Source organism: Pristiophorus japonicus, chromosome 14 (genome assembly GCF_044704955.1).
Source record: "Pristiophorus japonicus isolate sPriJap1 chromosome 14, sPriJap1.hap1, whole genome shotgun sequence".
In the NCBI taxonomy this organism is placed as follows: Eukaryota; Metazoa; Chordata; class Chondrichthyes; family Pristiophoridae; genus Pristiophorus; species Pristiophorus japonicus.
In genome coordinates this window covers 66949565-66961423 of record NC_091990.1, presented here as the reverse complement: position 1 = coordinate 66961423, position 11859 = coordinate 66949565, and the positions used below count along the sequence as shown (strand labels likewise).

The 11859-nt window shown below is 63.4% G+C and overlaps 1 protein-coding gene across 1 annotated transcript in view; it reads right to left on the bottom strand.

The window, feature by feature from the left end:
- The window catches only part of LOC139279409 (uncharacterized), a 42219-nt gene extending 35645 nt beyond the window's left edge, over positions 1-6574 (bottom strand). The window contains exon 1 of the mRNA XM_070898520.1: positions 6462-6574. Within this exon, the coding sequence (XP_070754621.1) occupies positions 6462-6523 (62 nt within the window). The 5' untranslated portion in view covers positions 6524-6574. The remainder of the gene's footprint in view (positions 1-6461) is intronic.
- Positions 6575-11859: the final 5285 nt, after the last annotated feature.

The window sequence follows — 11859 nt, the reverse complement described above, 5'->3', positions numbered from 1 at the left end:
GGGGGGAACGGGGGGAGGGAGGAAAGGGGGGGGAACGGGGGGTTGGGAGGAAAGGGGGGGGCGGGGGTTTGGAGGAAAGGGGGGAACGGGGGGAGGGAGGAAAGGGGGGGGAACGGGGGGAGGGAGGAAAGGGGGGAACGGGGGGAGGGAGGAAAGGGGGAACAGGGGGAGGGAGGAAAGGGGGGAACGGTGGGAGGGAGGAAAGGGGGGAACGGGGGGAGGGAGGAAAGGGGGAACGGGGGGAGGGAGGAAAGGGGGGAACGGGGGGAGGGAGGAAAGGGGGGAACGGGGGAAAGGGGGGGAACGGAGGAAAGGGGGGAACGGAGGAAAGGGGGGAACGGAGGAAAGGGGGAACGGAGGAAAGGGGGGAACGGAGGAAAGGGGGGGAACGGGGGAGGGAGGAAAGGGGGGAACGGGGGGGAGGGAGGAAAGGGGGAACGGGGGGGGAGGGAGGAAAGGGGGAACGGGGGGGGGCGGAAAGGGGCAGGGAGAAGGGGGGGACGGGGAGGGAGGACAGGGGGGAACGGGGGAGGGAGGAAAGGGGGGAACGGGGGGGAGGGAGGAAAGGGGGAACGGGGGGGAGGGAGGAAAGGGGGGAGGGAGGAAAGGGGGGAACGGAGGAAAGGGGGAACGGAGGGAAAGGGGGGAACGGGGGGAGGGAGGAAAGGGGGGAACGGGGGGAGGGAGGAAAGGGGGGAACGGAGGAATGGGGGAACGGGGGGGAGGGAGGAAAGGGGGGAACGTGGGGAGGGAGGAAAGGGGGGAACGTGAGGAGGGAGGGGAAAGGGGGGAACGTGAGGAGGGAGGAAAGGGGGGAACGTGGGGAGGGAGGAAAGGGGGCAACGGGGGGAACGGGTGGGGGGGGAACGGGGGGAGGGAGGAAAGGGGGGAACGGGGGGAGGGAGGAAAGGGGGGGAACGGAGGAACCGGGGCACGGGGGGAGGGAGGAAAGGGGGGAACGGGGGAGGGAGGAGAAAAGGGGGGAAGGGGGGGAGGAACGGGGGGAGGGAGGAAAGGGGGAACGGGGAGGGAGGAAAGGGGGGAACGGGGGAGGGAGGAAAGGGGGAACGGGGGGGAGGGAGGAAAGGGGGAACGGGGGGAGGGAGGAAAGGGGGGAACGGGGGCAGGGAGGAAAGGGGGGAACGGGGGCAGGGAGGAAAGGGGGGAACGGGGGCAGGGAGGAAAGGGGGGAACGGGGGCAGGGAGGAAAGGGGGGAACGGGGGCAGGGAGGAAAGGGGGGAACGGGGCAGGGAGGGAAAGGGGGGAACGGGGGAGGGAGGAAAGGGGGGAACGGGGGAGGGAGGAAAGGGGGGAACGGGGGGAGGGAGGAAAGGGGGGAGGGGGAGGGAGGAAAGGGGGGAACGGGGTGGGAGGAAAGGGGGAACGGGGGGAGGGAGGAAAGGGGGGAACGGGGGGAGGGAGGAAAGGGGGGAACGGGGGGAGGGAGGAAAGGGGGAACGGGGGGAGGGAGGAAGGGGGAACGGGGGAGGGAGGAAAGGGGGGGGAACGGGGGGAGGGAGAAAGGGGGGAACGGGGGGAGGGAGGAAAGGGGGGAACGGGGGAGGGAGGAAAGGGGGGGAACGGGGGGAGGGAGGAAAGGGGGGAACGGGGGAGGGAGGAAAGGGGGGAACGGGGGGAGGGAGGAAAGGGGGGAACGGGGGGAGGGAGGAAAGGGGGGAACGGGGGGAGGGAGGAAAGGGGGGAACGGGGGTTGGGAGGAAAGGGGGGAACGGGGGGGAGGGAGGAAAGGGGGTACGGGGGGAGGGAGGAAAGGGGGGTACGGGGGGAGGGAGGAAAGGGGGGAACGGGGGGAGGGAGGAAAGGGGGGAACGGGGGAGGGAGGAAGGGGGGAACGGGGGGAGGGAGGAAAGGGGGGAACGGGGGAGGGAAAGGGGGGAACGGGGGGAGGGAGGAAAGGGGGAACGGGGGGAGGGAGGAAAGGGGGAACGGGGGGAGGGAGGAAAGGGGGGACGGGGGGAGGGAGGAAAGGGGGGAGCGGGGGGAGGGAGGAAAGGGGGGAACGGGGGGAGGGAGGAAAGGGGGGAACGGGGGGAGGGAGGAAAGGGGGGAACGGGGGAGGGAGGAAAGGGGGGAGGGAGGAAAGGGGGAACGGGGGAGGGAGGAAAGGGGGGAACGGGGGGAGGGAGGAAAGGGGGGAACGGGGGAGGGAGGAAAGGGGGGAACGGGGGAGGGAGGAAAGGGGGGGAACGGGGGAGGGAGGAAAGGGGGAACGGGGGGAGGGAGGAAAGGGGGAACGGGGGAGGGAGGAAAGGGGGAACGGGGGGAGAGAAGAAAGGGGGGAACGGGGGGAGGGAGGAAAGGGGGGAACGGGGGAGGGAGGAAAGGGGGGAACGGGGGAGGGAGGAAGGGGGGGAGAGAGGGAAAGGGGGGAACGGGGGAGGGAGGAAAGGGGGACGGGGGAGGGAGGAAAAGGGGGGAACGGGGGAGGGAGGAAAGGGGGGAACGGGGGGAGGGAGGAAGGGGGGAGGGAGGAAAGGGGGAACGGGGGAGGGCGGAAAGGGGGCAGGGAGGAAAGGGGGGGAACGGGGAGGGAGGACAGGGGGGAACGGGGGAGGGAGGAAAGGGGGGAACGGGGGAGGGAGGAAAGGGGGGAACGGGGGGGAGGGAGGAAAGGGGGGAGGGAGGAAAGGGGGGAACGGGGGGAGGGAGGAAAGGGGGGAACGGAGGAAAGGGTGGAGGGAGGAAAGGGGGAACGTGGGGAGGGAGGAAAGGGGGGAACGGAGGAATGGGGGGAACGGGTGGGGGGGGAACGGGGGGAGGGAGGAAATGGGGGAACGGGGGGAGGAGGAAAGGGGGGAACGGGGGAGGGAGGAAAGGGGGGAACGTGAGGAGGGAGGAAAGGGGGGACGTGGGGTGGGAGGAAAGGGGGGGAACGGGGGGGGGGGGGAACGGGGGGAGGAGGAAAGGGGGGAACGGGGGGAGGGAGGAAACGGGGGCACGGAGGAACCGGGGCACGGGGGGAGGGAGGAAAGGGGGGAACGGGAGGAAAGGGGGGACGGGAGGAAAGGGGTGAACGGGAGGAAAGGGGGAACGGGAGGAAAGGGGGGAACGGGAGGAAAGGGGGGAAGGGAGGAAAGGGGGGGAACGGGAGGAAAGGGGGGGAACGGGAGGAAAGGGGGGAACGGGAGGAAAGGGGGGAACGGGAGGAAAGGGGGGGAACGGGAGGAAAGGGGGGAACGGGAGGAAAGGGGGGGAACGGGAGGAAAGGGGGGAACGGGAGGAAAGGGGGTAAGGAGGAAAGGGGGGAACGGGGGGAGGGAGGAAAGGGGGAACGGGGGGAGGGAGGAAAGGGGGGAACGGGGGGGAGGGAGGAAAGGGGGAACGGGGGGAGGGAGGAAAGGGGGGAACGGGGGGAGGGAGGAAAGGGGGGAACGGGGGGAGGGAGGAAAGGGGGGAACGGGGGGAGGGAGGAAAGGGGGGAACGGGGGGAGGGAGGAAAGGGGGGAACGGGGGGAGGAGGAAAGGGGGGAACGGGGGGAGGGAGGAAAGGGGGGAACGGGGGGAGGGAGGAAAGGGGGGAACGGGGGGAGGGAGGAAGGGGGGAACGGGGGAGGGAGGAAAGGGGGGAACGGGGGAGGGAGGAAAGGGGGGAACGGAGGAAAGGGGGGAACGGGGGGAGGGAGGAAAGGGGGGGAACGTGGGGAGGCAGGAAAGGGGGAACGTGGGGAGGCAGGAAAGGGGGGAACGTGGGGAGGGAGGAAAGGGGGGAACGGGGGGAGGGAGGAAAGGGGGAACGGGGGAGGGAGGAAAGGGGGGAACGGGGGAGGGAGGAAAGGGGGAACGGGGGGAGGGAGGAAAGGGGGGAAGGGGGGAGGGAGGAAAGGGGGGAACGGGGGGAGGGAGGAAAGGGGGGGAACGGGGGAGGGAGGAAGGGGGAACGGGGGAGGGAGGAAAGGGGGGAACGGGGGGGAGAGGAAAGGGGGGACGGGGGGAGGGAGGAAAGGGGGGAACGGGGGGAGGTAGGAAAGGGGGGAACGGGGGAGGGAGGAAAGGGGGGAACGGGGGGAGAGAGGAAAGGGGGGGAACGGGGGAGAGAGGAAAGGGGGAACGGGGGAGGGAGGAACGGGGGGGAGGGAGGAAAGGGGGAACGGGGGGGAGGGAGGAAGGGGGAACGAGGGGGGAGGGCGGAAAGGGGGCAGGGAGAAAGGGGGGGAACGGGGGAGGGAGGGACAGGGGGGAACGGGGGAGGGAGGAAAGGGGGAACGGGGGGGAGGGAGGAAAGGGGGGAACGGGGGGAGGGAGGAAAGGGGGAACGGAGGAAAGGGGGAACGGAGGAAAGGGGGAACGGGGGAGGGAGGAAAGGGGGGAACGTGGGGAGGGAGGAAAGGGGGGAACGGGGGGGAGGGAGGAATGGGGGGAACGGGTGGGGGGGAACGGGGGGAGGGAGGAAATGGGGGAACGGGGGGAGGGAGGAAAGGGGGGAACGTGGGGAGGGAGGAAAGGGGGGAACGTGGGGAACGTGAGGAGGAGGAAAGGGGGGAACGTGGGGAGGGAGGAAAGGGGGAACGGGGGGAACGGGTGGGGGGGAACGGGGGGAGGGAGGAAAGGGGGGAACGGGGGGAGGGAGGAAACGGGGGAACGGAGGAACCGGGGCACGGGGGGAGGGGAGGAAAGGGGGGAACGGGGGGAGGGAGGAAAGGGGGAACGGGAGGAAAGGGGGGGAAAGGGAGGAAGGGGGGAACGGGAGGAAAGGGGGAACGGGGGGAAGGAGGAAAGGGGGGGAACGGGGGGAGGGAGGAACGGGGGGAACGGGGGGAGGGAGGAAGGGGGGAACGGGGGAGGGAGGAAAGGGGGGAACGGGGGGAGGGAGGAAAGGGGGGAACGGGGGGAGGGAGGAAAGGGGGGAACGGGGGGAGGGAGGAAAGGGGGGAACGGGGGGAGGGAGGAAAGGGGGAACGGGGGGAGGGAGGAAAGGGGGGAACGGGGGGGAGGGAGGAAAGGGGGGAACGGGGGAGGGAGGAAAGGGGGGAACGGGGGAGGGAGGAAAGGGGGGAACGGGGGGAGGGAGGAAAGGGGGGAACGGGGGGAGGGAGGAAAGGGGGGAACGGGGGGAGGGAGGAAAGGGGGGAACGGGGGGAGGGAGGAAAGGGGGGAACGGGGGGAGGGAGGAAAGGGGGGAACGGGGAGGGAAGAAAGGGGGGAACGGGGGAGGGAGGAAAGGGGGGAACGGGGGGAGGGAGGAAAGGGGGGAACGGGGGGAGGGAGGAAAGGGGGGAACGGGGGTTGGGAGGAAAGGGGGGACGGGGGTGGGAGGAAAGGGGGGAACGGGGGGAGGGAGGAAAGGGGGGAACGGGGGGAGGGAGGAAAGGGGGGAACGGGGGGAGGGAGGAAAGGGGGGGAAGGGGGAGGGAGGAAAGGGGGAACGGGGGGGAGGGAGGAAAGGGGGGAACGGGGGGAGGGAGGAAAGGGGGGAACGGGGGGAGGGAGGAAAGGGGGGGAACGGGGGGAGGGAGGAAGGGGGGAACGGGGGGGAGGGAGGAAAGGGGGGAACGGGGGGAGGGAGGAAGGGGGGAACGGGGGGAGGGAGGAAAGGGGGGAACGGGGGGAGGGAGGAAAGGGGGGAACGGGGGGAGGAGGAAAGGGGGGAACGGGGGGAGGGAGGAAAGGGGGGGAACGGGGGGAGGGAGGAAAGGGGGGAACGGGGGGAGGGAGGAAAGAGGGTAACGGGGGAGGGAGGAAAGGGGGGAACGGGGGGGGAGGAAAGGAAAGGGGGGGAACGGTGTGGAGGAAAGGGGGGGAACGGGGGTTGGGAGGAAAGGGGGGAACGGGGGTTGGGAGGAAAGGGGGGAACGGGGGTTGGGAGGAAAGGGGGGAACGGGGGCAGGGAGAAAAGGGGAGGAAGGAAAGGGGGGAACGGGGAGGGAGGAAAGGGGGGAACGGGGGGAGGGAGGAAAGGGGGGAACGGGGGTTGGGAGGAAAGGGGGGGAACGGGGGGAGGGAGGAAAGGGGGGAACGGGGGGAGGGAGGAAACGGGGAGGGAGGAAAGAGGGTAACGGGGGGAGGGAGGAAAGAGGGTAACGGGGGGAGGGAGGAAAGGGGGAACGGGGGGAGGAACGGGGGGGGAAAGGAAAGGGGGGGAACGGTGGGGAGGAAAGGGGGGAACGGGGGTTGGGAGGAAAGGGGGGAACGGGGGTTGGGAGGAAAGGGGGGACCGGGCCGGGAGGCGGGACGCGGGACGGGGCCGGGCTCAGCCGCGGGGAGCCGGGCAGTGCGGAGCCGCGGTCCAGCAGGGGCCGGGCAGCCGGCGAACACGGAAGTGGGGAGCTGCGGCCGGGCCAGAAGTAACCGCAGCGCGGGCCCGGGGCGAGGAGGCCAGGCCGCGGCACTCGGGCTCCGGGCCTCGGGCCTTGGGCGGGAGTGGCGGTCGGAACCGAAGATTGAGTCAGGCGGCACTGCAGCGCGAGCCGGACCGCCGGAGCTCGGGTTAAAGGTCACTGACCTGAGGAGAGGACGCTCCAAGATGGCGGCGCGGCGCCGAGTCCGCTCCGGGAGAGTGCGCATGCGTAAGCAGCTCCCCAGGCGGGAGGCATGGCAACCGGAAGGCTGAGCGGGCCGCGGCTTTCCGTCTCCTGGAGATCCTTGCCGCCATTTTCTCGGGTCGGTGCGGCGGCGATCGGAGACGGGTAGGGAAGATTAAATAATTTGCAGCGGGTCAGGAACCCGCCTCCACGCGCCTTTCCTTCGGGCACCTTTCGCTGCGGCAGCGACCCGACCGGCAGAGAGGGGCGACCTGATTCAACATTACCACCTTGTTGTCACATCCTTAAGCGCCTTTTTCAAGTTTTCAAATATCCCTGGCTGCCCACGGGATTCACGCAGCTTGGGAATCACGTCGGTCAGCCTGAGGCAGGAGTTGAGTGGCCATTGATCCAGCAGGAGCCGTATGGCCTACTCTTGCTCCTATTTCTATTTCTTATTAGTTGTCAGCATGAAATGCACTATAAAAGCTTCCACCTCACAGCTGATCACTTTCCCCAGGCAGAAGCTGTTGCTGGCTGCAGTCCCAGCACATAATTCGCTTTCTACAGGCTACAAGTGTTTGCAGCAAAGTCACCCTCCAGTCTCACTTCATTAGTAGAACCTATCACACGACTGATTGCTTCTGTCATCTCGACTTGACCTGCCATCTATTCCATCAGCATGGGTGTCGTTTATACTGTCTCACCTTGGTCCTCAGAATCGTACCCACAATGAGCCCCAACACCAGTAGCACCAACAACAACGCCACCAACCTTCTCCTCAACGCCCTGATGCTGCACGGGACAGAGGGCATCAGCGTAGGGCTGCACCACCCCCCCAGGTGATACACCCAACACAGGGTATACAGGCAGAGGATGGGCTGCCTCAACATGACTCAGCAGTAATGCCGAAGGAGGCTTCGCCTATCACGCCTTGTCATCACAGACATTGCATAAGAACATAAGAAATAGGAGTAGGCCATACGGCCCCTCAAGCCTGCCCCGCCATTCAATAAGATCATGGCTGATCTGATCATGGACTCAGCTCCACTTCCCTGCCCATTCCCCATAACCCCTTATTCTTTTATCGTTTAATAAACTGCCTATTTCTGTCTTAAATTTATTCAATGTCCCAGCTTCCACAGCTTTCTGAGGCAACGAATTCCACAGATTTACAACCCTCTGAGAGAAGAAATTTCTCCTCATCTCAGTTTTAAATGGGCGGCCCCTTATTCTAAGATTATGCCCTCTAGTTCCAATCTCCCCCATCAGTGGAAACATCCTCTCTGCATCCACCTTGTCAAGCCCTCTCATAATCTTATAAGTTTCGAAAAGATCACCTCTCATTCTACAGAATTCCAATGAGTAGAGGCCCAACTACTGAACCTTTCCTCATCAGTCAACCCCCTCATCGAGTGAACCTTCTCTGAACTGCCTCCAAAGCAAGTATATCCTTTCTTAAATATGGAAACCAAAACTGCACGCAGTATTCCAGTTGTGGCCTCAGCAATACCCTGTATATCTGTAGCAAGACTTCCCTGCTTTTATACGATATCCCCTTTGCAATAAAAGCCAAGATTTCATTGGCCTTCCTGATCACTTGCTGTACCTGCATAGTATCCTTTTGTGTCTCATGCACAAGTACCCCCAGGTCCCGCACGTTGCAATCTTTCTCTATTTAAATAATACCTTGCTCTTTGATTTTTCTGTCAAAGTGCATGACCTCACACATTCCATCATTATACTCCATCTGCCAAATTTTTGCCCAGTCACTTAGCCTGTCTATATCCTTTTGCAGATTTTTTGTACCCTCCTCACACATTTCTTTTCCTCCCATCAGCAGATTTGTCTACGTTACACTCAGTACCTTCTTCCAAATCGTTAATGTAGATTGTAAATAGCTGGGGTCCCAGCATTGATCCCTGCGGCACCCCACTAGTTACTAGTTGCCAACCAGAGAATGAACCATTTATCCCGGCTCTCTGTTCTCTGTTACTTAGCCAATCCTTTATCCATGCTAATATATTACCCCCAACCCCGTGAACTTTTATCTTGTGCAGTAGCATATGAACCTGCATCCACTCGGAATAGAGTCTGGATTAGCCAAACTTATTTCATTTGAGACCTTTACAACCAATATAGAATGGAGATTTTCATTGCAACAGCATGGTAGGGCTCATAGCCAGGTCTTAGAGCAATGTACTGACTCACTGAGTCACTTCCGATGACTTGATCCAAAAAACAATTTCACAACATTCTCTCGAGTGCTCCAGTTTTGCATTAAACATTTATACGGGATAATTTTGGAAATGATGAATGGGTCAATAGATCACAACAATTAAGAATATTGACCTTTTCAATAAAAGCTGCACCTAAAAGCTAGGCTTTGTATCCATTATTTAGATTGCTGCTATTATTTTAGTAGCCAGTTTCATCAAATGAGTGCATAAAAGCACTATAAATGGGTATTATAACATATAAAAAGCAATGTTACAGCTCTTGGATGTAAAGAGATGGTGATTACATCTGTACAAAGGTCAGCTTTGTGCATTACAATTTTACATCCTAGTTAACAGTTAAATATTGCACCCTGGGCCCAATGCACCCTGGGCCCATTGCACCCTGAGCCCATTGCACCCTGAGCACATTGCACCCTGGGCCCATTGAACCCTGAGCCCATTGCACCCTGGGCCCATTGAACCCTGGACCACTGCACCCTGTGCCTATTGAATCCTGGGCCATTGCACCCTGGGCCCATTGAACCCTGAGCCCAATGCACCCTGGGCCCATTGCACCCTGGGCCCATTGAACCCTGGACCACTGCACCCTGTGACCATTGAATCCTGGGCCATTGCACCCTGGGCCCATTGAACCCTGAGCCCAATGCACCCTGGGCCCATTGCACCCTGGGCCCATTGAACCCTGGACCACTGCACCCTGTGCCCATTGAATCCTGGGCCATTGCACCCTGGGCCCATTGCACCCTGGGCTCATTGCACCCTGAGCCCATTGCACCCTGAGCCCATTGCACCCTGAGCCCATTGCACCCTGAGTCCATTGCACCCTGGGCTCATTGCACCCTGAGCCCAATACACCCTGGGCCCAATGCACCCTGTGCCCATTGAATCCTGGGCCATTGCACCCTGAGCCCATTGAATCCTGGGCCCATTGCACCCTGGTCCCATTGAACCCTGGACCCATTGCATCTGGGCCATTGCACCCTGGGCCATTGCACCCTGGGCCCATTGCACCCTGAGCCCATTGAACCCTGGACCCATTGCACCCTGGTCCCATTGAACCCTGGACCCATTGCATCTGGGCCATTGCACCCTGGGCCCATTGCACCCTGGGCACATTGCACCCTGAGCCCATTGAACCCTGGGCCCATTGAACCCTGGACCATTGCACCCTGTGCCCATTGAATCCTGGGCCATTGCACCCTGAGCCCATTGAACCCTGGCCCATTGCACCCTGGGCCCATTGAACCCTGAGTCCATTGCACCCTGGGCTCATTGCACCCTGGGCCCATTGAACCCTGAGCCCATTGCACCCTGGGCCCATTGCACCCTGGGCACATTGAACCCTGAGCCCATTGCACCCTGGGCCCATTGAACCTTGGACCCATTGCACCCTGGGCCATTGAACCGTGGGCCATTGCACCCTGGGCACATTGCACCCTTAGCCCATTGAACCCTGGGCCCATTGAATTCTGGGCCATTGCACCCTGAGCCCATTGAACCCTGGCCCATTGCACCCTGGGCCCATTGAACCCTGGGCCATTGCACCCTGAGCCCATTGAATCCTGGGCCGATTGCACCCTGGTCCCATTGAACCCTGGACCCATTGCATCTGGGCTATTGCACCCTGGGCCATTGCACCCTGGGCCCATTGCACCCTGAGCCCATTGAACCCTGGACCCATTGCACCCTGGTCCCATTGAACCCTGGACCCATTGCATCTGGGCCATTGCACCCTGGGCCCATTGCACCCTGGGCACATTGCACCCTGAGCCCATTGAACCCTGGGCCCATTGAACCCTGGACCGTTGCACCCTGTGCCCATTGAATCCTGGGCCATTGCACCCTGAGCCCATTGAACCCTGGCCCATTGCACCCTGGGCCCATTGCACCCTGGCCCCATTGAACCTTGGACCCATTGCACCCTGGGCCATTGAACCGTGGGCCATTGCACCCTGGGCCATTGCACCCTGGGCCCATTGCACCCTGGGCCCATTGCACCCTGAGCCCATTGAACCCTGGGCCCATTGAATCCTGGACCATTGCACCCTGTGCCCATTGAATCCTGGGCCATTGCACCCTGGGCCCATTACACCCTGGGCCCATTGCACCCTGAGCCCATTGCACCCTGGGCCCATTGAATCCTGGACTCATTGCACCCTGAGCCCAATGCACCCTGGGCCCAATGCACCCTGTGCCCATTGAATCCTGGGCCATTGCATCTGGGCCATTGAACCGTGGGCCATTGCACCCTGGGCCATTGCACCCTGGGCCCATTGCACCCTGGGCACATTGAACCCTGAGCCCATTGCACCCTGGGCCCATTGAACCTTGGACCCATTGCACCCTGGGCCATTGAACCGTGGGCCATTGCACCCTGGGCACATTGCACCCTTAGCCCATTGAACCCTGGCCCATTGCACCCTGGGCCCATTGAACCCTGGGCCATTGCACCCTGGCCCATTGAACCCTGTGCCCATTGCACCCTGGGCCATTGCACCCTGGGCCCATTGCACCCTGAGCCCATTGCACCCTGGGCTCATTGCACCCTGAGCCCAATGCACCCTGGGCCCATTGCACCCTGGGCCCATTGAATCCTGGGCCCATTGCACCCTGGGCCCATTGAACCCTGGACCCATTGCACCCTGGGCCATTGAACCGTGAGCCATTGCACCATGGGCCATTGCACCCTGGGCCCATTGAACCCTGGGCACATTGCACCCTGAGCCCATTGAACCCTGGGCCCATTGAACCCTGGACCATTGCACCCTGTGCCCATTGAATCCTGGGCCATTGCACCCTGAGCCCATTGAACCCTGGCCCATTGCACCCTGGGCCCATTGCAACCTGGGCCCAATGCACCCTGGGCCCATTGAACCCTGGGCCATTGCACCCTGGGCCCATTGAACCCTGGGCCCATTGAACCCTGGGCCATTGCACCCTGGGCCCTTTAAACCCTGGCCCATTGCACCCTGGGCTCATTGCACCCTGAGCCCAATGCACCCTGGGCCCGTTGCTCCCTGATCCCATTGCACCCTTGGCCCATTGAACGCTGGCCCATTGCACCCTGAGCCCATTGCACCCTGGGCCCATTGAACCCTGAGCCCAATGCACCCTGGGCCCATTGCACCCTGGGCCCATT